The sequence below is a fragment of the Balaenoptera musculus genome, chromosome 10 (assembly GCF_009873245.2).
Source record: "Balaenoptera musculus isolate JJ_BM4_2016_0621 chromosome 10, mBalMus1.pri.v3, whole genome shotgun sequence".
Classification (NCBI taxonomy): domain Eukaryota; kingdom Metazoa; phylum Chordata; class Mammalia; order Artiodactyla; family Balaenopteridae; genus Balaenoptera; species Balaenoptera musculus.
The window spans coordinates 41,492,242-41,518,107 of NC_045794.1; the positions used below are offsets into that span (position 1 = coordinate 41,492,242).

The 25,866-nt window shown below is 43.1% G+C and overlaps 1 protein-coding gene and 1 pseudogene across 1 annotated transcript in view; one reads left to right on the forward strand and one right to left on the reverse strand.

Moving 5' to 3' along the window:
• Positions 1 to 25,866, forward strand: part of SLC4A8 (solute carrier family 4 member 8) — an 84,637-nt gene that overhangs the window by 3,849 nt on the left and 54,922 nt on the right. The window contains 4 exon segments of the mRNA XM_036866283.1: positions 15,292 to 15,373; positions 22,752 to 22,898; positions 23,408 to 23,543; positions 25,164 to 25,324. Coding sequence (XP_036722178.1) covers positions 15,292 to 15,373; positions 22,752 to 22,898; positions 23,408 to 23,543; positions 25,164 to 25,324 — 526 coding nt within the window.
• Positions 12,503 to 13,286, reverse strand: LOC118902201 (annotated as a pseudogene).

The window sequence follows — 25,866 nt, forward strand, 5'->3', positions numbered from 1 at the left end:
TTTTCTTGGCCTCGACTCACAGTTAATCTCTTTCATATGATTCTGCTTTATTTTCTTAATAGCATTTATAACTTATCTGGAGTGTTCTTGTTTTGATTTCTTGATTATTATCTTTTCAAATAGAAGCTTCATGAGGGCAGGGACTGGGTTGAAAATCTTGTCATCTACACAGTGCCTGGTATAAAATCTGTGCTCAGTTGCTGAGTGAATGAACGACTCTCTTGTGTCCCAAGTCAATGTACTTCTCTTTAAGGAGCTCCTGGTCTTGTCAGTATCAGCCCAGAGCCTCAGATGGTCATTGCTTTATTACACAAAAGCTCTCCTTTCTCTGCTGCTGTGCCTTTGCTCAGGTATTCTAGCTGGAAAACTTTTCCCCTCCTCTCCACCTAGAATATTCCATTTGAATCTTTAACGTCTGGCTCCACGTCACCATCAGAATTTATCACTCAGTCTTTTTTGCTCACAACCACCACCACGTGCTATAACTTCTTCCATCCCTAACTTGTGGAATCTACATGTTCATCTCTGCTGCTAACCTGCCAGCTCCCTTTCATGTTGTTTATGTAAGTTAACTTGTATTGAGTGCTTGCCATGTGCCAGGTACGCTGCCAAGTGCTTTCCATGCATTGTCTCCTTTAATTCTCTCAATAACCCTGAAACTTACATGCCCTTATTATGCTTATTTTCCAAATGAGGAAACCAAGATGTAGAGTGGTTAAGTAACTTCTAAGAAGTGGCAGAGCTGGCTGTCTCTAAAGAAGTGTCCTTAATCACTCTACATTACCGTGGCTTGTGTCTCTGACACCTAGACCAGTGACTGATTAAAAATGAGCACTTAAACGTGTTTGGGAAGATACGTGTGGCAAGGTGTACAAAGGATGTATTAGAGTGGGAAGAGCTGGAATGAAGGAGGCCAGCTAGGCGGCTGTTGGTGGAGTTTAGGATGAGTTAATGAAGGCCTGCATTATTGAATTTTGATGAGATCACCGGAGGTGGTTATTGCAATTTTAGGAGTCTGTGAGCTCTTAAAAGGGATAGTAAGAGTGGAAGAAGATCAGAAAGCTTGAGGGAGAGCTCCTAGTTTGGACTGGAACTAGGGACAACTTGTAGCTTCAAAATTCTCGCGATCAGCACTTCCAGAACTGAACAGAAAGAATTTTTGGAAGAGAAGGCTGGAGAGGTTGAAACCAGCAGCACTTGAGCCAAGTGGTGCTGGGAACAGCAGGGAGGTTCAGAGAGGGTGCAAGTGGTGGAGAGGGGAGCAAGTGAATTTGGGCAATTACCAAGGCTTTTATGTGAATCAGGCCGGCTCAGAACGGGAGATTTTGAAGAAATCTTCAGAATAACAAATCCTGGTGAATGGCTGATAACTGGGAAGCTTGGTGGTTGGGAAGAGAGTCACACTTCATGTTTTAAAGTAGACCTGAAAAACTCGGATGCTAGTGCCCAGCGGCCCTGGCACGTGTTTGTGCTCAATAAATATTTGCTGAGCGAATGAATGGCTCTGTAGAGAGCGGATAACTTTTCTGAGGGTCATGGTCAGTTCATGGGGAGCAGTCAGTATGTATTTGCTGAATGTTACTGAACAAAAGTATCAACCATAGCAGCTTCTCCTCTTCCTGCCTTGCAATGTACAATCCATATGCCTCCAGCCCCTCCCCACACACTAGGTGTTCCTTTCCTGTGTGGGAATTGGGGAACATGTGAGCATTCTCTTTATCTGGCGTTACCATCTCTACTGGGGAGCTTCAGTAGGAGAGGTGTGGACTTTCCTGCCAAGCAGAGAATTGAGGCATGCTGGGGGGACAATTCAGTTTGCAAATTTACTTCCTTCTGAACTTGTAGATAATTGTCTTACCTCATGGTTTGCCTTGGCAGGGTAGACAGGGCTTTCAGTTAAGCCTGCCACAGTGGTAATCAGGACACAGAAAAGCAATGTGTTTATTCTAAATCTGCTGCTAGGTAACAGCAGCAAATCTGAGATAATGGAGAGGTTGGTTGTTTCCTGTAAGGTAGTAACAAGTTTACTCTGGTTTTGCTAGTTAGAAAGCCATTAATGTATGTATTAGTGTCTATTGCTGCCCTAACAAATGACCACAAATTTACTGGCTTAAAGCAACACAAATTGATTATCTTACAGTTCTGCAGTTCAGAAGTTCAGCACAAGTCTCACTGTGCTAAAATCAACGTGTTGGACGGGGCTGTTTCTTTCTGGAGCTTCTAGGGGAGAATCTGTTTCCTTAACTTCTTCAGCTTCGTGAGGCTGCCTGCATTCCTTGGCTCACAGTTCCCTTCCTCCACAGTCAAAACCAGCAACACAGCATCTCTCAGACCCAGCTTTTGTCATCAAACCTCGTTCTCCAGCTCCACTCTTCTGCCTCCCTCTTCCACTTTTTTTTTTTTAAATTTTTATTTATTTATTTATTTATTTATCCATTTATGGCTGTGTTGGGTCTTCATTTCTGTGCGAGGGCTTTCTCCAGTTGTGGCAAGTGGGGGCCACCCTTCATCGCGGTGCGGTGCGCGGGCCTCTCACCATCGCAGCCTCTCTTGCTGCGGAGCACAGGCTCCAGACGCGCAGGCTCAGTAATTGTGGCTCACGGACCCAGTTGCTCCGGGGCATGTGGGATCCTCCCAGACCAGGGCTCAAACCCGCGTCCCCTGCATTGGCAGGCGGACTCTCAACCACTGCACCACCAGGGAAGCCCCCTCTTCCACTTTTAAGGATCCTTGTGATTACATTGATCCCACTGGATAATCCAGATAATGTCCTTATTTTAAGGTCCACTGATTAGCAACCCTGTTTCCATCTGCAACCTTAATTCCCCATTGCCGTGTAAGGTAACATATTCATAGGTTCCAGGGATTAAGATGTGCAAGTCCTTTGGGGGCCATTATTCTGCCAACCACGATGTGCTAACTAGTAAGTTTTATGGAACAGGAGTGACTCCAAGTGGGGTTCAATAAAAAAGTCACTGAGAAACCAGAGCTACTTTGGAATTTTAGGCCCCTAGCAGGCTGCTGAAGAGTCAGAATAGGAAGCTCATGGGTGTTCAGGAGCTCACGGCCACTGAGAGGGGGTCTAGAACAGCTGCACACATCCTCATGGAACCCCTTTTTCTTGCTATAGGTTGTCTGCATTCAGTGAGGAATTCAAATTGAGGGCATTAGAGAGTTGGGGATCTGTGGGTCAGATTCAGTGATGGGCTCTACAGGGGGTCAGAATTCATGGGCTTTCTGGATGAAGAGGGAGTGAGAAGTGAATAAGGAGATGGAGAAGTATTGGAATTCTGGTCAGCAAAGGCAGCGTGAAGTACAAGGATTTAAGAAGATAATAATATGACGATCTTGAGCTGTTTTCACTGTGGACATTAATCCATGATTAGGTGACCAGAGCTCTCTAAAATGACCAGGTTCTTTGCTTTTGGCAATGTTAGTGTATGATGTTAATGCACTGTAGTATATAATGTTAATACAGAGAGACTTGAGTTGACGGTCCTCCTATCTCACTTAACTCTTGTGAGATCTTACTTAGCCTTGATTTAGGACTGTTGTGCGGATTAAGTGAGGTAAGGTGTGTAAAGCACAATGCTAGGTATACAGTAAGTGCTCAGTAAATATTTGTTCCCAGTACTAATTGTGGTGACTCAGTTTGTTGATTAGAAACCCTGGAAGTCACTTCTGTATTTGTTGATTTTAAAATGATTGTGTATCAGAACTCAATAAATACTTGACTCGTTGTTGTTGTTGGGTGGGTGGGGTAGGAGGGTGTTATCTGAAAGCATTGGATAAAAGATGAAAGGGGGGGACTTCCCTGGTGGCGCAGTGGTTAAGAACACGCCTGCCAGTGCAGGGGACACGGGTTCGAGCCCTGGTCCGGGAAGATCCCACATGCCGCGGAGCAACTAAGCCCGTGTGCCACAACTACTGAGCCTGCGCTCTAGAGCCCCCGAGCCACAACTACTGAGCCCACGTGCCACAACTACTGAAGCCCGCGCACCTAGAGCCCGTGCTCCGCAACAAGAGAAGCCACCACAATGAGAAGCCCGTGCACTGCAACGGAGAGTAGCCCCTGCTCGCCACAACTAGACAAAGCCCGCGTGCAGTAACGAAGACCCAACGCAGCCCCCCAAAAAATGAATTAATTAATTAAAAAAAAAAGATGAAAGGGGCTTTGTAGGTGAAAGAGTCTGAGACTGATTTCAGGAAAGGAGGCTGAGCTGAGTCTGGCAGTACTACCACCCTGCAGGTTCAGAGTGGAGCCGCAGCGAGGGGTCAGGGAGAGGGCTCAAGGTGGGCTCCACTGCCTGCTGCTTCCCCCTCGTCTGCAGCCTCTGCGTCTGCTCCGAGGATCTGGGGCCATTATGTAAGACTCAGCCCCACGCCTGCCTTTTAATTTGTCCATTAACTGTAAGTGAGAATCTGGTCTGCTACTCAGCTATAATTCATTCATTTGTCAAGGCTTATAACAGTGCTTTCTTTCTCACGATATGCCTTGCAGTTTCAATGTTTTAATGTGCATTTAACCCTCTTGGTTCTTTTTATCTTAGTCCTTCAGGTAGGCACCCAAGTCAATTCACATTTACATAGTGGGTCATTCTCATGAGCCAGTAAGACATACAGAAACAGGGTCTTTTCTCTAGTTCATCCTTCTTTCCCTTTCTCTTTCCCTCCCTCCCTCCTTTCCTTTTTCTCCTAAACTTATACAGTGTGGTTCTCATGATTCTAATATTTTCTGAGTCACAAGCTCCCCTGAGAATCTGATGAAAGTTATGGACCCTCTCCCGAGAAAAATGCACACTCACACATAATCCTCTGAAGCCCATAGGAACATAGGAACCCTGGAAATCCATGGTTAAGAAATCCTCTCAGCCATAAATAATGACGGTATCAGAGGAAGTAATAATCAACTGGTGAGGAATCTGCAGCAAGCACAGACCAATGAGACTTGATGTTCCTTTCTTTTCATTTTTTATGATTTTAAGCAAACTTTAATATATTTGAAATTTATGGAGCATTTTAAGCATATACCAAAGTAGAGAGACTTGAAGTACCCCATGACCTGGCTCCAACAATGAACAAACAACCTATCTTGTTTCATTTATGGGTCTACCCATTCTCCAGATCCCAGACATCGTATAATTAAGTATGTTTCACTTAAGATTAAGGGCCCTTTTTTTATTTTTATTTTTATTTATTTTTATTTTTTTTATTTTTTAATTTTTAAAATTTATTTATTTATGGCTGTGTTGGGTCTTTGTTTCTGTGCGAGGGCTTTCTCTAGTTGCAGCGAGCGGGGGCCACTCTTCATCGCGGTGTGTGGGCCTCTCACTATCGCGGCCTCTCTTGTTGCGGAGCACAGGCTCCAAACGCGCAGGCTCAGTAGTTGTGGCTCACGGGCCCAGTTGCTCTGCGGCATGTGGGATCTTCCCAGACCAGGGCTCGAACCCGTGTCCCCTGCATTGGCAGGCAGATTCTCAACCACTGCGCCACCAGGGAAGCCTGGGCCCTTTTTTTAAAAAAATGACATAATCACCGTATCACAATACAGGCATACCTTGGAGATATTGCAGGTTCAATTCCAGACCACCACAATAAAGTGAATATTGCAATAAAGCAAGTTGCACAAACTTGCTGGTTTCTCAGTACATATAAAAGCTATGTTTATACTATACTGTAATGTATTAAGTATGCAATAGCATTATATCTAAAAATGTACATACCTTAATTAAAAAATACTTTATTGCTAAAAAATGCTAACCATCATCTGAGCCTCTAGCAAGTCATAATCTTTTTGCTGGTGGGGGATCTTGCCTTGATGCTGATGGATCAGGACGGTGGCTGCTGAAGGCTGGGCTGGCTGTTGCAGTTTCTTAAAATAAGACAATGAGGTTTGCCACATCCGTTTACTCTTCTTTCCACGAATGATCTCTCTGTAGCCTGCAATGCTGTTTGATAGCATTTTACACACAGTAGAACTTCATTCAAAATTGGAGTCAGTCCTCTCAAGCCCTGCCACTGCTTTATCAACTAAGTTCATGTAATATTCTGAATCCTTTGTTGTCATTTCAGCAGTCTTCCCAGCATCTTCACCAGGAGTAGATTCCATCTCAAGAAACCACTTTCTTTGCTCATCCCTACGAAGCAACTCTTCATCTGTTCAAGTTTCATGGTGAGATTGCAGCAATTCAGTCCCACCTTCAGGATCCACTTCTAATTCTAGTTCTCTTGCTATTTGCACCACATGGGCAGTTACTTCCTCCTCTGAAGTCTTGAACCCCTCAAAATCATCCATGAGGGTTGGCATCATCTTCCTCCCAACTCCTGTTAATGTTGATATTTTGACCTCTACCCAAGAATCAAGAATGTTCTTAATGGCATCTAGAATGGTGGATCCTTTCCAGAAGGTTTTCTATTTACTTTGCCCCTACCCATCAGAGGATTCACTATCTATGGCAGCTACAGCCTTATGAAATGTATTTCTTAAATAATAAGACTTGAAAGTCAAAATGACTCCTTGAGCCATGGGCTGCAGAATGGATGTTGTGTTAGCAGGCATGAAAACAACATGAATCTCATTGTACATCTCCATCAGAGCTCTCGGGTGACCAGGGGCATTGTCGATGAGCAGTAATATTTTGAAAGGAATCTTTTTTTCTGAGCAGTAGATCTCAACAGTGGGCTTAAAATATGCAGTAAACCATGTTGTCAACATATGTGCTATCATCCAGGCTTTGTTGTTTCATTGATAGAACACAGGCAGAATAGACTTAGCATAATTCTGAAGGGCCCTAGGATTTTGGGGATGGCAAATGAGCATTGGCTTCAACTTAAAGTCACCAGCTTCATTAGCCCTTAACAAGAGTCAGCCTGTCCTTTGCAGCTTTGATGCCAGGCATTGACATCCTCTCTAGCTATGAGAGTCCTAGATGGCATCTTCTTCCAATAGAAGGCTGTTTTGTCTACACTGAAAATCTGTTCTTTAGTGTAGCCACTTTCATCGATTTTCTGAGATAGCTAGATCTTCTGGATAACTTGCTGCAGCTTCTATATCAGCAGTTGCTGCTTCACCTTGCACATTTATGTTATAGAGACGGCTTCTTTCCTTAAACCTCATGAACCAAGCCCTGCTAGCTTCAAACTTTTCTTCTGTAGCTTCTTCATCTCTCTCAGCTTTCATAGAATTGAAGAGAGTTAGGACATTGCTCTGGATTACATTTTGGCTTAAGGGAATGTTGTGACTAGTTTGATCTTCTATCCAGAACACTAAAACTTTCTCCACATCACAGTAAGGCTGTTTTGCTTTCTTATCATTCGTGTCTTCACTGGAGTAGCACTTTTTTTTTTTTAAGAAGGATATTTATTTTACTTTTTTTTAAAAAGGAATTCCTTTATTTTTATTATTTATTTATTTATTTATTTATTTTTGGCTGTGTTGGGTCTTCGTTTCTGCGCAAGGGCTTTCTCTAGTTGTGGCGAGCGGGGGCCACTCTTCATCGCGGTGCGCGGGCCTCTCACTATCGCGGCCTCTCCCATTGCGGAGCACAGGCTCCAGACGCGCAGGCTCAGTAGCTGTGGCTCACGGGCCTAGTTGCTCCGTGGCATGTGGGATCTTCCCAGACCAGGGCTCGAACCCGTGTCCCCTGCATTGGCAGGCAGATTCTCAACCACTGCGCCACCAGGGAAGCCCGGAGTAGCACTTTTAATTTCCTTCAAGAACTTTTCCTTTGCATTCACAATTTGGCTAACTGGTGCAAGAGACCTAGCTTTTGGCATATCTCGGCTTTCAACATGCCTTCCTCACTAAGCTTAATCATTTCTGGCTTTTGACTTAAAGTGAGAGATGTATAACTCTTCCTTTCACTTGAACACTTAGAGGCCATTGTAGGGTTATTAACTGGCCTAATTTCAATATCGTTGTGTCTCAGGAAATATGGAGGCCTGAAGAGAGGGAGAGAGATGGGGAACTGCTCGTCAGAACACAGACAACATTTATCGATTAAGTTTGCCGTCTTAAATGGGCATGGTATGTGGCGCCCCAAAACAATTACAATAGTAGTATCAAAGATCACTGATCACAGATCACCATAACAATATAATAATAATGAAAAAGTCTGAAATATTGCAAATTACCAAAATGTGACACAGAGACATGAAGGGAGCAAATGATGTTGGAAAATGGTGCCAATAGTCTTGCTTCATTCAGGGTTGCCACAGACCTTCAATTTGTAAAAAATACAATACCTGTGAAGTGCAATAAAGTGAAGCATAATAAAATGATGTACTCCTGTATTATTATTTTACTTAAAAATTGACAGTAATTCTTTAATATAATCATATACCCATCCAGTTGATTAAATTTCTGTTAGCACCTTATAGTTTTTTAAAATAGTTGGCTTATTTGAACCAGGATCCAATCGAGGGCCACACATTCACATTCAAGCCTGGCCTTTCAAATGCTCTGGCTGATGGTGTTTGACAATGGCTCTGTTTTCTTTGGTAGGACAAAGAAAGTGGATGAACATTTATTCAGTGACTTTAGACTGTGATTAACCCATCTAAACTAGGGAAACAAACAACAAGTTGATTTTCAACCTGAATATTTTAGATGATTGACCTTGCTCTTTATATTTTGCTTTTATAGTCTTAGAGTCAAGAAGTCAGTCATCCCTCCCTCTGCACCACAGCCCCGCTCCAGATTCCTGCTGTGTTCTATGCTGTGTGAGGTGTCTGTGGACAGTACTAAGCATTGTAATTAATTGGTCCCTGCCCTCCAGATATTACAAACCTGTGGGGAAGCCAACATGAAAAATTACTCGTACATATGTATACATAGGTATAATATAGGTATATTATATAGGTATATATAGTGTATATAGGTAATATATATTATATTAATATATAATATATATAATATATATCCTCTCTCTATCTCTATTCTCTATCTCTCTATTCTCTCTCTCTATATATATCTCTATCTATTATATATATATTCTCTTATCTCTTATCTCGTATCTACGAGTATATATAGGTATACATATATGTGAAGTTTTATGAGGAAATATATGATCATATGAGAAAGAGTTAAAAAAACTAATAAATATTTACTCATCAAAATGTATTGGAGGGCTTCCCTGGTGGCGCAGCGGTTGAGAATCTGCCTGCCAATGCAGGGGACATGGGTTTGAGCCCTGGTCTGGGAAGATCCCACATGCTGCGGAGCAACTGGGCCCGTGAGCCACAACTACTGAGCCTGCGCGTCTGGAGCCTGTGCTCTGCAGCAAGAGAGGCCACGATAGTGAGAGGCCCGCGCACCGCGATGAAGAGTGGCCCCCGCTCGCTGCAACTAGAGAAAGCCTTTGCACAGAAACGAAGACCCAACACAGCCAAAAATTAATAAATAAATAAATTAAAAAAAAAATAAAAATGAGAATAAAAAAACTCCCTTGCTACCCCATCAGCAAACATTGCCTGTGGGAAACTCCAAAACATTATTTAAAAAAAAAAAAATGTATTGGATACCCACCACATACTGGACATTGTACTAGGTGCTAGGTACATAGTGGTGAACATAAGACACAGTACCTACCCTCCTGTAACTTACAGGAGCACAGGCTACTTAAAATGGTAAGCTACTGTATTAGGCTCTGGGAGAACAAAAGAAAAAATGTGACTCCTGCTGTCAGGAAATTCACAGATAACAAATAAGTGTAAAATAAAGGTAAGTTTTTTCCACTTAAAAGTTATTCTTCAGAAAGGACTTGACTTATTTTATGAGAGTCTTTACAACTTAGATGGAAGTGAAACTGACATGCTCTGGGAAATTGACTCAAAGCATCATGGTAATGAGGAAAACATTGATGTTAAAGATGTATCTGAAGATTTTGAATAACATTACTTTATAAAATGTGAGAAAAGTAGTATTTCTAAGTTAACATTATTTTACGTATCTGTAATCGTTTGTAAATATTTCAGTATGAATACTAAAAGATAAGGATTCTTTAAAAAATAAGCATAGTACCACCTAAAGAGAAAATAATAATTTCTTTAATATCATAAAAGATAAAAATTTCTGATTGTCTCAAATGTCATAACTTTAAAAATTATTTTATTAATAACTAAAAATTATTTTGGTTAGTTTAAATCAGTATTCAAATTAAGTCCACATATTGAGATTGGTTTGTTGTCTCTTTTAACCTATTGGTTTTGCCTTCCTCTCTCTCTTTCTCTTCTTGCAATTATTTTTTTTAAAAAAGATGGTGGGGAGAGGATTTGTTCTATAGCTGTAGAGTTTTCCATTGTCTGGGTTTTGCTGATTATATTCCTGTGGTATTTTTTTCCCACTGAACTCTGTTTCTTTGTATTTTCGGTAAATTGGTATTTGGATTTAGAGTCTTGATCAGATTCAGGGACAATTTATTTGGTGAGATTACTTCATGGGTGGTGATAAGGTCTCCCATTAGGAGGCACACAGTGTCTGGTTTTCTCTTTTTGTGATATTAGTGGCCTTGAAAATCAATGCAGTCCATTAGGGATTGCAAAATGGCGATGTTCTAATTCTAACATTCCTTCTTCATTTATTCTTTTCTATAATAAGAAGCTTCTCTCATCTACTCTATGGTACCACTCTATGGTACAATTTAAATAGGAAAGCCGGGATAAATTTTTACTATTTTGCAAAATAATGAGTTGGTTTGCTAGTATTATCCTCCAATGTTGACCAATTAGCTAATTTTTAAAGTGACATGGTGAACTCATGGATTTAAACATATTTGATATATTCAGTCTGTTACAGTTATTACCCTTACGAATGTTCAAATTGTCCTGTTTTTGGCAAGGGACCTCTCTAAGTTGGATCCCGAGTCCTTTTGACACAACCCTCGTTGTCTTTGAGTGTCTTTTAAGAGAAAATGGCATTTTAAGAGACCACAATCTAGGTGCTAATGATACTTATTACTATTGGCTGATCATTTTTTCTAGGCCTTTAGTCTAGACAGAGCTAGGAAACATAAATTTACAAATTTTAAAGCATTAAAAAATATATCATTGTTGATACTTCCAGTGCTTCCAATTCAAATTCAGGACTATGTGTCCTGCAACTGTATCTGCTTTCACACCTTCTGAGAACCCCAGATCTCAGTCACACTGAGAGTGCCAGAGAAAGTTCACATAATCACTCATTTATCTCACAATACACAACAGTCTCAGAAAAATAACACCAACACTACAACCAACAATATGACAACTAAAAAGCAGTTTAAGATCTTTTCAAATTCTTTTTGTCCTTAGGATATATGTCACTAAGAACGTTCAGTCAGTTATAACTTTATGGTATAAAGTTACTTGGAATAAGTTCTCTTGGAATAGTTATGCCATCAGTTTGGCACTTGTTTTCATTTTGTTTTTGATTTGTGGGAATTGCTTTTTAAAATGTAAAATTTTGGTTTTTTAAAAATTAATTAATTTTGTTTTAAAATTACGTAAAAAATGTGCAAAATAAGTTATCTTCAAAGAAATTTAGTTTCTATCCTTATCTTCTTTACCCCATTCCCTCCCTCCTCTGTAGGAAACTATTTAAAAACATCTTTTACGGCTCATTCTTCCTTTGTATGTTTTTAAGTGTAAGCAGATGTTTTTGTTCCAACACCCTTTCTTAGATAAAAGTTAGCAAATTAAACAGTTTCCTCCACCTTGCTTTTTATTTATCTTTTTTATTTTTTATTTTTTTAAAGATACGAGTTTGTATTAAAATTACAAAAATGTAACATTATTAAGGTATGGTTCATGCAAAGTGCCATGTTTCTGAACTAAAATAAATGGATAAGGATGGAACCTAACAAGTATTGGACATGTAATTCAATACTTAAGACAATTACAAGTGATTCAGATTTAGTTTAATTTTTAAAAAAGATCATGAAGTCCTTTTTGCAAGACTCTTGAAAATGACTCCTACAGAACAAAACGATAGAGAGAAAACATTTCAACAAAACATTTAACAACCACATTGCTCAAGTATAAAGGACAGAGATCTAGAAAGTAATACATATTGATTTACTTTGCATCTTGTAATTACCTCTGATATCAGTGATTCTTACTATCACGGAACCTCTCCCACAATAAGCATACATCACAAACATTTTGTACATAATTTCACAAGTTCACAGCCCTCCTGAGAGCCTATTCATGGCCTTCATTTTCAAAAGTGGTAACGATTTCCAGAAATTGACTCATTTTCTCATATACATCCTAGAAATGCCACCTTCTCACTGTCTTCCACTTATTTTGTGAGCAAATCAATGTTACCAGTTAAAAACTACCTAGAATACCAACGAGCACTAACATATCTGGCTTGAAAACATTTTATTAAACATTTTTGGATGTTGCTTCCTACCTTTTAAGTATAAAAAAGGCATTTCAATAAAAACAAATATATAATGAAGTCATCTTCCTTTGTGTGAAGAAATATGAATGAACTGTGCATTAACATTTAAAAGCAAAGTAGTTCACTGCCAAAACTTTAAATGTCTCAAGAGCACAACAAATTCTGAACACACTAAGATCATGTTGCTACTTCAATATTCTTGGGAATGGTGAGTGGTTAGTTGGTCTATGGTTTAGGATCAGTTTCCATGCTTGTTTCTTGAGCTGCTTCTACCTTTGAGCTTTTCATCATTTTCCAGTGTTTGCTGAAGTTCATGAGGACTAAGAAGAATGTAGAACTGTTTCCTTTCATTCCAGGTTACTTCAACACTTTCTTTAATATGTGAAAGATGCTCTAATTCTTTTCCCAGAGCCTCTAGTTCTTTAATGTCTCACGCCTGTCTGGATGACGCTGGATCACTTTTGCCAGTGCATCGTATTCTTGGTGATATTTTTCGTGTTCGTTTTGCTTGAAGAATTTGCTTTTTGCACTCAGCAATTTTTTCATGTGCTCAGCAATGCTACGTTCTATTTCTTTGTAAGTTTTTTCATAATTTTTCATTTCTCTGAGATTCATATCATATACCAGCAAAGTTTTGCCCATTGAAAATTCACATCGGGACAGTGTGCTCAGCATACGTTGGTACTGGCTGTATTCCTCTTCCTGGGATCCAGAGTTGCACCATTTAATGAAACTTTTCACTAGCAGATTAATTCTCCGATCATCTCCAGCGCCATCTCCATCAATTAGGAGACGCTTCCGTATGATTTCGTCGTCAGTCACGGGCCCCATGGCGTGGGCGGCGGCGGCGGTGGCGAAAGCTGAGGCGGCGGTTGGCGGCGACGGAGGTCAAACTCCCACAATGCAGCCGGGTAAACAGCTATGGAGGTGGCGGCGCCTGCGGCCGTTGGCGGCGCCTGCGGCCGTCGGCGCCGTTGGCGCCGTTGGCGCCGCCGCCGCCGCCGCCGCCGACGCCGCCGCCGTCGCCGTCGCCGTCGGACCTGCGCTCCCCGAGCTCCCCGGGGGCGGCCGCTCCACCTTGCTTTTCAAACTTAATATTATATCTTGGAGATTATTCCATGATAGTAATAATATATAATTTAAAATATGCCTATAAAACTAAATTCATAAATAAAATACTGTAAATTGACATTTGACTATTTTATCTACTTCCCTAGAAGTTTGGCCTGGAAAACTGTTTTTGAATCTTTTCATTGGGAAAATGGATTGCTTTATGTTCAGGGTTGTCTTATTTAGGAGCATAGGTGGTCAACTATAAAACAGTAAAATTAGAACCGGAAGCTGGAAATTTGAGCAGGATCTACAAGGATGGTGAGGATTTGGGGTGCTGGAGAGTTGGGGAAGGACCTGCTAGATGACCAGACAGTGTGGAATGTGTATGGTGCCTACAGGATCAGAGAGCCTGGCTAGAGCTGCAGGTTTGGTAAAGGAAATTGATTGTCAGGGAAATAATTATTTGAAATAATTCAGGATCTGGTGAGGGTCTTGATAAGGTAGATACCATTATCTTTGTTCTTTTAACAAAGATTTATTGAGCACCTACTATGTGAAAAGTCTGCAGGGTGCTGGGGAAACGGGAAGAAAGATATGGTCCCTCCCTTAAGGAGCAGAGACATGTCATTACTAAGGAGAAATACAGTGTGCTATGGGGGCATACTAATGGGAGGTAGTCAGGGAAGCCTTCTAAGGAAGTGCATTTAGGCTGAGATCTATGGGATGATGAATAAGTGTTAGCTGCTGGTGATGGACGTGGGAGTAGCAGGGAGAGGGTGATAGTTCTAGGCCGAGGGGCAGCCCTCAGGGAAGAAAATGAGTGTGGTTCCATAACTGAAAAAATGTCCTCTATGTTTGAAAGGGCTGGACAGTGGAGGATAGAGAGGATGAGAGATGAGAGTGAATTCGAGAGAAATTGCAAACGAGGACTTGATAAGAAAAAAGAACTGTTTCCTGGAAGGCATATGATAGGCACTCAATACATGGAATGGATGAATAAATAAGTTTGAAATTTCAAATGTGGACTAAGAAATGATGGAGTCATGGGTAGGAGTAAATAAATGGGCACAGGGTACTAGTTTGGAAGGCAGATTAGTTGGGTTTTAGACACATGGATCTTGAGGCGTGACATTCTGGCGGTTTGTCAGATACTAATCCTCACAGCTTCAGGCTACTGTTGAAATTGTAAGGCTCAAGCGTGGGAAACAAAAGATAGAGTGCTTTTCCTTGGGAATTATGGTTAGAAAAAGGAGATGAGACTTAGGATGGGACAGAGGAGCAGGGTGGAGAATTTCAAGGACAGAGTGGTAAACAGAGAGGTCAAGGAGACCAGCTTGTACCAAATGAGACAATGTGGTTGACACCACTTGCAAAATGCCAACATGTTATACAGACGTATGGGTGGAGTGGGGAGGGGTGGGAAAGGCACGGGATCTGCAGTCACAAGACCTGGACTCAGTCCTCGCTCTGCCTTTTACCATATTTCTGACCTTGGGCAGTAATTAAAGTTTTCTGAGTATCGGGCTGCTTATTTATGAAATGAGAAAGAATGGCTGCCATGTTTGCATCTCAGAGATATTGTGAGATTGAAATTAAAAATATCTGTAAACCATTGGGTTTTCCCCCTCAGTGTTGCATAAAGGGTGTGGCATACACACGGTACTTGAGTGAGTGAGTGTTTTTTTGGGGGGGCCGCGCAGCATGCGGCATCTTAGTTCCCCAACCAGGGGTCGAGCCCATGTCCCCTGCAGTGGAAGCGTGGAACCCTAACCACTGGATCGCCAGGGAATTCCCTTGAATGAGTGTTTGAGTGAATGTATGGGTATTACTGTGGCTACTAATTTATGTTTCAACAGAGACCAGATGAAGAAGCTGTGGTGGATCAGGGTGGGACCAGTACAATTCTCAACATCCACTATGAGAAAGAAGAGTTGGAAGGTAAGCACTGCTGTTCTGTGTACTGAGGGAAGTCAGCAAGAGGCAGCCTGGTGTGGGAGGAGCAGCTTTGCCATCCGGAGACCTGGGCTGGAGTCCTAACTCTTCTTCACGAGCTGTGAGACCTTGGGAGAAAATCACTTAATTTCACTTAAGCCTCATTTTCCTCATCTGTTAAATAAAAGTAGGGATAATAATACCTGTCTTACTGTTAGGATCTAGTAGACAGCTTGTGAGACAGTGCTTTCAGCACAGTGAAGTCCAATATAAATATTAATAAATGACCTATTCCTTGAGAATGTGAAGCACTCAGATCAGTTTATTGATTCTTGACAACTGCTTGGAAATATAGATACAAATTTACACAAAAGAAAATAAAATACAAATAGTTTTAAAAACTCAGTTTGGCCATAAAACCCTGTTTTTACCCCATTTCCAATGTATGCTCTTCCCATTCTAACTATGCCCATTTCTGCCTGGTGTTTTCGTCTAAACAAGAAAAGGGAGAACACACACGCACCTATAACATATTTGCTGAGAGTTCACAGCATAGAGTTGTATAAAAACCCACTGAAGTGGAAGGGAAGGAAGAGGCCTTTTAATTGACCTGCTCTATCTAGTTTACCTTATCAAGGCTCTTCTTCCTTTCTCTCCTCTCCCACCCCGCACTCCCCCCATGACCCTTTTGTGCTGTCCTTCTGCTTTCCTTTTTCCCACGGAGCCTAGTTTCCTGATAATGATGGCAATGCTCAGCTTGATTAAAGAAAGGCTCGTGTCCACTATAGCTTGAACGAGAACCCACATTTGGCTCAAAAGCCTTTGTGCAATCTCTGCAGCATCTCCTGCAACGTTGAAGGCTATGATACAGCAACTTTCTAATGACTGAGACAGCACGTGAAGTGTTCTCTCTGTACTGCTTGTTCCTGTGCTGTTTTTTTTTCATCAAAGTTGTACTGTCCCCAGAGAAAACTTGTCCTTTGGATGAGAGAGCCAAAGCTGTAGAGGCTGACTCATCCTCTGGGTCTGTTACCATGAGAACTTAGGTGGGTGGCTCTGTGGAGGTCAGTGGAGTTTGGACATATCAAGGTCAAGCTTTCGAAGTTATTTTGACCAGATGGAAGAGGAGCCAGTGTGGGTTTCAGCAGTTGGGGAGAAAGGGGAAAGAAGGATGGGTGTAGAGGTGGGAGGCTAACATTTGTTGAATGACACCTTGGTGACAGGCATTTGATTAGGCACTTTGTACAAGTTGTCTTTTTAATCTTCTCACAGCACCCAGGCAGGGTTGATGGGGAAACCGCTTCAGGGTCATCTAGCCTAACAGGCAGGTGAGGCTGGGAGGAATTCTGCTCTTTCCACTCTGCCACACGGCCTGCAGGGAGGAAGGTACCCAGCGTATACCACCCAACCTCAACTTCTCGCTCCATCATATGAACGTTTTTATGTGTTGCCCCACCCCTCCTTCTGCCCTGATAATCCTATTGCCTCCTACGTCTCACTGTACCGTGGGGGTACTTTTACTTTTAGTTTAGTTGTCTGGGCCCACTAGACCTTTGCCCTCAGCAAAGAGGTAACCATTTATGAACACTCTTATCTACTTGGGAGTAGAATAATAAGCCTGGGCAAACAGTCTTGGATCCCGAGGACTGGGTTCCATCACAGAGTTCAGCTGCGTAATTGGCAGTAGGAGCATCTTCTCAATATGACATCATCTGTTCCTTACGTAGTCTCCATTTTCCTGTAAAAGAAGGCCGTCTGTGATGATGGCACTGCTAGGGGAAAACAGTCCTTTATACATAGAAACCTTTTTGAAAACTAGAATCTTATTTATGTTAGCGCTTAAAAAAAAAAACACTACAGGCAATGGAGGACAAACAGTGCCCACTCCTCAGGCCTGATGTGGTTCTCAAGTAGCTCTGGAGAGGAGAAGAGGAAGTTGGGATTTGCTGTAGGATCGGCTGTGCTGTGGGCCCCGCCCTGACTCACCCCGAGGGCAGCCCTAGGGCTCAGTGAGGCTGCACTCAGGGAAGTGCTGTCTCTTGAAGGCGTGGAATAAATCAGTCCCACTCTGATGGAAGACAAGTAAATTGTTCTAATGTGTTCTAATTGGCCATGTGTGCCATGATACAAGGTTCTGTGGCTGCAGATAAAGCTCTGGGTCTTCCTTCCCCTTTGTTCTATACCCTCTACACCACGTGACATAAACCATTTTCAGAACTACTTCTGAGATGTAGTCTCTGGACATTGTTAGAGACTTGTAAACATGGTTTTTTTTTTGGCAAAAATTAACTCCATCAGCAGGAGAAGGTGCATTAAACCATAACATCGCTTTTTTTTATATACATGGGAAGAGTCGAAAGCAAACAGTAGGACAGATTTCCAAAGAGAAACTCACAAAGAGCAATAGTTCATGATTACTTCAGTGGACTCTCCCAGTCCCGGAAGAGCACCGAGCAGTGGCTTTAATTAGAGGAATGGCTTTTTCCGTCTTTCCTGGCAGATCATTATTCCTGATTAACTACTAGACTAATGAATCCTAGAGTAAGTTTGGTACCTTCTAATAAGTTTTTAACAGAGGTAAGAGCCATTTGGCCTTAGTTATAAGTTGAAAAAAAAAGGCTTGCATGTGCTCCACATGTTAGACTCCCCCCACGGTTACTGACTTTGTGTCAACCTGAAGCCCAGGGGATGGGACACCCGTCCGTGTGAGCTAACGAGTTCTGTGTGCATGCTTGATAGACAGTGTGCTCGGAATGTACTCCGTGTCGGAAGGCCCAGGTTCCATCTGCAGGGTGGGCTCCCCCTGTGATTTCTGTCCTGCTCTGCAAGGTTCCATCCCAGTTCACTAATGATTGCTCTCTGTACGTGTGTACATACTTATTTTAAAAAATAAATTCTAAAATTACATCTTCTAATAAGTTTTTACTAAATGAATACTTGTATTTGCACACAGTCCCCAGAGAGTAGGTTTGACAATAACTGGAAAAAAAGACTGGAAAGAAGGCAGAATTTAGGTGAGTAGGTAGGTAGATGAGGGGATGAAGACTGTGTGGGTAGGAGAGCAGTTGAAAGGCCAGCAAAGTGACCACAGGATTGATTTAGTAAAGTCACTGGGCTGCAGAATCCCGTTAGATGGACTGGATTTTATTGGTGCTGTATTCATTTCCCAGTGTCTCTATGTTTGTCGTCTTTTCTGATTTCACTCAGGATATCCAAGTTCCTGCTTCCAAGTCTCCAGCCTAGAAACTGATGCCTAGTTTTCTGTTAACCACTTGGTCATTCTTAGCTCTGTGTCCTGCTGGGGCTTGTTTTCATTTTTTCCTGTCTCTCTGGTGTTTTCAAAAGGCAGGTGCTGTGGTTGGCTAATGTTTGTGGAAACTGATTGGACCAAAAAAATTTCTTAGAGAAGGAAAAGTCTTCCTTGGTAACTCTTTCCAAAAGTCCCCTTATCCAGGAACTCTTCCTGGAATAAGCTCTCCATCCTCAGGCTGGCTAGGACCTTCTCAATCATCCCATGCCCTGGTGAGTATTTCATCCACTCTAAACACATTCACTTTGGTTACATGTTCCTGTTGTGACCCCTTTCATATCAGAGGCCTTCTTAGTTCAGGTTGTGTACTCCTCAGGGGATCCTAAGGGGTTATGTTCCTGGTGGAGGCACCTAGGAGGTATTCCATTTTCTGAATATTTGTGGAGTGATGACCATGTGGAAGATACTGTGCTTTGTTATGTGAGGGATTCCAGGAGGAGGAAGGTCTGACCTGGGACTTTGAGGAGCTTGCAGATGAATAGCGGGAGAAAGACCGATAGATGCCTAACTTTAATGCAAGGCATAAGATAAGTTCATAAGAGAATGCTAGCCAAGGACTCAGGGTTTACAGGAAGGAGGCAGCACCTCTGATCAGGGGGATCAGCAAGAATACCAAGAAGGAAGGTGCATTTGCAATGAATCTTGAAGGAGTGAGGCAAGTCAGTGTCCGGAAAGCATTGGTACATCTGGGGAAGAGCAGTTTGGTTTAGGTGGAGGAGAGTGTGAGGTGAGGGTGGGAGCATCAGCTGAGGCCATGTGGAGGAGACGGAGTCAAAACCAGGCTGTTGGGCTTCCCTGGTGGCGCAGTGGTTGAGAGCCCGCCTGCCAATGCAGGGGACGTGGGTTCAAGCCCTGGTCCGGGAAGATCCCACATGCCGCGGAGCAACTAAGCCCGTGCACCACAACTACTGAGCCTGCGCTCTAGAGCCTGCAAGCCACAACTACTGAGGCCACGTGCCACAACTACGGAAGCCCATGTGCCTAGAGCCCGTGCTCCGCAGCAGGAGAGGCCACCGCAATGAGAAGCCTGCGTACCACAAAGAAGAGTAGCCCCCGCTTGCTGCAACTAGAGAAAACCCGCAAGCAGCAATGAAGACCCAGTGCAGCCAAAAATAAATAAATAAAATTTAAAAATTTATTAAAAAAAAAACAACAGGCTGTTCTGTTGTTGGTGTAGATGCAGAAGGTGTACAGCTCTAGATTTTTTTCCCCCCAGAACATTTATTTGGTGTGAGCATGTGTGGGATTTCCACTTTGATCTCTCTTGAGATGATCACTCAGTTCTTTTAGAGAGCTTTCCCTTTGTTTCCCTGTTGAATGTATAATTTGTTCTAGAGGAAGAAAAAACTAGAAAGGAGGCTGGGGCCCGAGCATGCTGGAGCATGAAGGGTTCCGACTGTAAGAGTGAGCCGTGATCAGAGCAGTGCTTCCGGAGGATTTGTTTGTAGGATCGAATTGGTGGGGGAGGCAGGAAGGAGGCCCCTGCTGTTGTCAAAGTGGGAGGAGAGAAAGACTTGACATCCCTAATCTATGGGGTGGAGCGCTGAGGGGCAAGGTGGAAATCCAAGGTAATGCTGAGATTTCAAGCCTGGAAAGTTGAGAGAATGCCATGAACAGAAACATAGAAGAAGTGAGTATGAGTCTGATTTGAGCTGGAGGATGGTGAGTTTGCTTTGGAACATATTGAGTCACTGGAGATAAAGATTTGGGGATCATTTGCAGAAGTAAACTTTGAAATCAGGAGAGCAAATATCTCTAAAAAGAGAGAAGAAAGGGACCAAGGACAGAAACCTGGGGAACCTTCCTTTGGTGGATTGTGGTAAGGCTGGAGAAGCAGTCAGAGGAGTGCAAGTGAGCCAGGGAAGGCAGTGGTACAGGTGTGGGGGAAGCCCAGACCACCAAGGGGAGGAAGTAGTCAAGGGATGGGGCTGCTGCCTGGAGCATGGTGGGCTCTCCAGAAAGTCTTGAATTGAACTGAGAGAGACGTAAGATGATAGAGATTTGGTGATTTAGTGGGCTTTGGCGTCCCTAATGAGGGCAGTTTCAGTGGAGAGCGGCCACATGCAGAGGCTGTGGAACAAGGGGATGGTGAGGAAAGGGAGCTGGGTCGGTACACTGTTCTTGAACATGACTTGATGGAGAAGGGAAGGGGACAGGCAGAAACTTGGGAGAATAGCACTGCACTGGGAACATTTCTTTTTTAGTTTTATTTTTAAATATTTATTTATTTATTTATTTATTGAATGAAAGATTCTTTAAATCGTTATAGTGTGCAAAAGTTTCACACACGTGATTTCATATAATCCCATAATAACCCTTTTTTCTCCCTACTCCTATATTGCCTATCCCTCCTCCCCCTCCCCCCACCACCACTGGTAAACCACTGGTTTGTTCTCTATATCTGTGAGCCTGCTTCTTTTTTGTTTTATTCACTAGTTTGTTGCATTTTTTAGATTCCACATATAAGCGATATTATAGAGTATTTGTCTTTCTCTGTCTGATTTATTTCACTTAGCATAATACCCTCCAAGTCCATCCATGTTGCTGCAAATGGCATTATTTCATTCTTTTTATGGCTGAGTAGTATTCCATGGTATATATGTACCACATCTTCTTTATCCATTCATCGGTTAATGGACACTTAGTTTGCTTCCATATTTTCGCTATTGCAAATAATGCTGCTATGAACATTGGGGTACATGTATCTTTTCGAATTAGTGTTTTTGTGTTTTTCAGATCTATACCCAGGAGTGGAATTGCTGGGTCATATGGTAGGAATATTTCCTTTTTAGGTAAGAGGGACTTGAGAAACCAGTGGAAGGGATGGATGGAAAGGAGAGACTGAGGATAACTGATGGAGTGGGACCCAGTGGGGTGGGAGGCGACGCTCATTAGCCTGGAAAAGAGGAAAAGCTGGAGGAGGAAAGTGAGCCTGACTGACAATGGAGGGAGTTCCCAGGACAGGGCCTGTCTTTTCAGTACAATGTGAAGCAAGGTCAGCTGCTCAGAGGAAGCGTGGGTAAGGTTGTGGATTTGAAGGCAGTGACTAAAGACTGTAACAGCTCCTGTGGTGGAAGATGTGCGGGGGCAGCCTGAGATCCAGAGTGTCGAGCAGCAGTAACTGGGCAGAAGTGGGGGGAAGATCACTGCTATGTGTATCCAGGTGTAGCGTCCCTGCAGCTACTGATTCTGGGCTCCAGGCTCACCAGGAAGACCGGGGAAACCAGGTGGAGGTCAGAGAGGCCTGGACGTCAGGCACAAAACAAAATAATGTTTATGGATGGAATGAGAAAGTAGGAAGGAGGAACTAGAGAGGAACACTATGGGATCACTTCTTTTCTTGTGTTCCCCTCTTTTTGTAAAATATTTAATATCTCTCCCTTATGCTCCCAGCCTTATGCCCCTTATGATTTGTAACTAGTACTCTCACTGCTATTCTAGATGGTGCAGAAAAAATATAATGGAAACTGATCCTGGAATTTACTGGCTGCTAAAATTGATTCCAGGCATCGTGATAAGCATTTTACTTACATTTCTTACTTGCTTCTCACAAAAATCTTCTGAGTTTAAAGAATAAGCTTCAGCATTCCTTTTTAAAGACAGTCACAGAGAGATTAGATAACTTGTTGAGGGTCACACGGCTAGTGAATGATGACGTCAAGTTTTGGACCCGGGCAGGTTGACCTGAGCACTTAACCACTTTCTCAAATGGCCTCCCTGCCGAGACCTGCTGTAGGTGTCATGGCGTGACTGCATCATGTTTTATCAATTGCTCAAATCGTTGTAGTAGCAACAACTAGCGTTCGTTTCGGACTCTACAGTTTGCAAATCATGTTCACGCCCATTATTTCCTTTGATCTTAACAACATTCCTGTGAGGTTTGCAGCCACGTACAGGACTGAGACCTTCAACTCCCCCATCTCTACAGCTTCAGTCCTGGAGGTCTTTGAAGTTTTGTCATTACAGCGTTGTGACCAGGCCAAAGGACTGTACTCTTTTTCTTCTCCCCTCTCAAATATACTAGCCTCCTTTTCCTGAAGGAGTTCTCTCCACAGACCTTCTGCTTCTTTTCAGGTCATAGGACTCTGTACGTGGGGGTCCGGATGCCGCTGGGCCGGCAGAGCCATCGGCACCACCGAACCCATGGCCAGAAGCATCGGAGACGAGGGCGGGGCAAGGGAGCCAGCCAGGGGGAGGAAGGCCCTGAGGCCCTGGCCCATGGTAACACCTCGGGAGGGAGGGCGGGTGGGTGTCCGAACCGGGAGGCCTGGTGAGGCTGAAGGGGTGTGGGATGGACATGGAGCAGGGGGTGGTCTTGATTCTCTTCCATAGACTTTCCCCAGCTTGCTTCCAAGAAGAAGAAATGCCTCTGAGAATCAAAAGTATCTTCCTGAAAACTTCACAGTTCAGGCCCCCCAAATCAATATCATAGAAGGTGAAATCATTTGCTAGAGAATTAGCCATTCTTTTTGGTCAAATTCATCAGATTTCTAGTTTCTCATGGGTTTTCTTCAAATGGTCTTACTTAATAATTTTTTCCTCCCGTGAAACTGCTTCCAAAGAATAGCTTTTTTTCTGGGAATAAAGACATCTTTTTGACCTGAGTTCAGGATTATCTTCTGTATGTTCCTGAAGTTGTGAGGCCCCCAGGTGCGCTGAGTGTGGCAGGATGCTATTTCTGCTCTAAGCTGAGGCTGGGAGCAGACCTTTCTCCGTGGCTGATTTTCCAGACACACCATCTCAGCGTGTTCAGTTCATTCTTGGCACTGAGGAGGATGAAGAGCACGTGCCTCACGAGCTGTTCACAGAACTGGATGAGATCTGCCTGAAAGAGGGAGAGGACGCCGAGTGGAAGGAGACGGCCAGGTGAGGCCCTAAGGTAGCCTGGGTCAGGATTTGCTCGGGCAGGCAGATGTGTATCTTTCCGTGAGTGACAGGCCTGCCTGCCTTTTATTTCTTCATGGGAGACGTGACGACTGACATGGGGACTGATGTTCTAGGGTCCTCTGTGGGAAGTCCTGATGTTGGCCTCTTTGTCATGTCTGTGGTAATACCTATGTCAGTTGACCTTGAGCCCGGGATTGGTGACAGAAACACAGAACGTTAAGGCGGTCCTCTCTCACTAGTTCCTGGGCTCTTGATGTTAAAGGTCTGGCTTGTAAGATGCCTGAGGGGGCCCCCTTGGTTTAGACCTAGCCCAGCAGACACAGCGTAGGTCCAGCCTTTTCCTGCGCGTGAACCATAGCATCATTTGGGTTTTAATTCACTGGAAATTCCAGAATTTTTGAGACATCCTATAGGACAGTCCAACTTCACAGACACCTTTGGGATTATAGCCAGCCTGACAGTAGGCCCCCCTGAATTAGTTGTAGAGTGACTATGCTTGTCTAAGGCCCAAACCCCAGAAGAGCCCTCAGATTGACCAGGGCCATGTCTAGGGCTCCTCCAGTGACTGACAAGTGAGACTTCTGGGTGATGCAAAGCCAGCGTGCCTGAGCCTCGGGGAAGAAGGTAAGGTGGGTAACCAGCAAAGCGTGGCTCCACCTCTCATTGGAACAGCGCTTCCTGGATACCTGCTGTATCCGTGGGTGTGTTCCCTGGCTAGAGAGGATTAAACAAGCCAGTCAACCTGGTACCAAGCAAGGAGGCAATTAGCCTTGTCATTCTGTCTTTGCCAACGTCTGAAGGTCACACAGATAGGCTTTTTATTGTTTTTAATTAATTAATTTATTTATTTATGGCTGTGTTGGGTCTTCCCTGCTGCGCGCTGGCTTTCTCTAGTTGTGGCGAGCGGGGGCTACTCTTTGTTGCGGTGCGAGGACTTCTCATTGCGGTGGCTTCTCTTGTTGCGGAGCATGGGTTCCAGGTGCGTGGGCTCAGTAGTTGTGGCTTGTGGGCTCTAGAGCGCAGACTCAGTAGTTGTGGCGCATGGGCTTAGTTGCTCCCTGGCATGTGGGATCTTCCCGGACCAGGGCTCAAACCTGTGTCCCCTGCATTGACAGGCAGATTCTTAACCACTGTGGCACCAGGGAAGTCCCAGATAGGCTTTTTAAAAAGATAAATATTATCATTTTATTAATGTGATTTGTCAGTGTATCCAGATGATATAGATTAGATCTGTTATTTTTTAATTGCATAGGCAATGCACGCTCACTATAGAAAATTAGAAAATAAAGATAAGCAAAAAGAAGACGAAAATTACGTGAAATCCTACCAAGCCAGGGATAATGAGGAATATAACATTTGATGTCTTATACATGTGTGTGTTTGTATTTTAAATTTTTTCTTTAAAGAAAAATGGAATCAGTTTTGCACTGTTTTATAACCTACTTTGTTCACTTACCAGTGTATCCTGAACGTATAGATTAGATTACAGTGTTCAATATGATTATTTGGGTATCTTTCTTTGTGGCTTACATTAAAAACTCTCTCCTGAAAATTCCTCATTTTCTGTCTTTAACATCTGGTTGTTTGTAATGCTTCCAGGTGGTTGAAGTTTGAAGAAGATGTTGAGGATGGGGGAGAGCGCTGGAGCAAGCCTTACGTCGCAACCCTTTCACTGCACAGTCTCTTTGAGTTAAGGAGCTGCCTTATTAACGGAACGGTCCTCCTGGATATGCATGCGAACAGCATAGAAGAAATCTCAGGTAAGGTTAGGTGAGAGAAAACAGAGGAATGTTTGTGTCAATTAGGAAGAGTGGTGTAGAGCAAAGAAGAAAGTGGCTGTGTGTCCTTGGGCAAGTCACTTACCTTCCTGACCTCAGCGCCCTCAGCTATGGGATGGGTTTCAAACTAAGAAACTACCCTACCTACTATTCCCCGGCTTATTATGGGATACAAATGACATGGTGTGAAGTCTTCCATTTGCCTGTTCATTCGGCAAACGTTTATTTTGTATCTATTAATGCTTGATAATGTGCTAGGCACAGGGGAATAAAGATAAGATACAATTTCTGTCCTCAAGGAGCTCCCCTTCTAGTGGGGAAAATAGCCATGGGTGCAAGAAAAGAGCTCTGGTTTGGTAATAATTAGAGAAAGGGGCAACTGGGAGTTGTGCAGAGAAAAGGGGGTTACAGTGAAAGAAAGATTTTAAAATATGGCAGCTAGGGAAGACACGTATGAAGTTGAGCCAGCGTATCCCCACTTCTTCAGCAAGACGTGAAGGGGAGGTGTCTGATGGAGTTGCCTG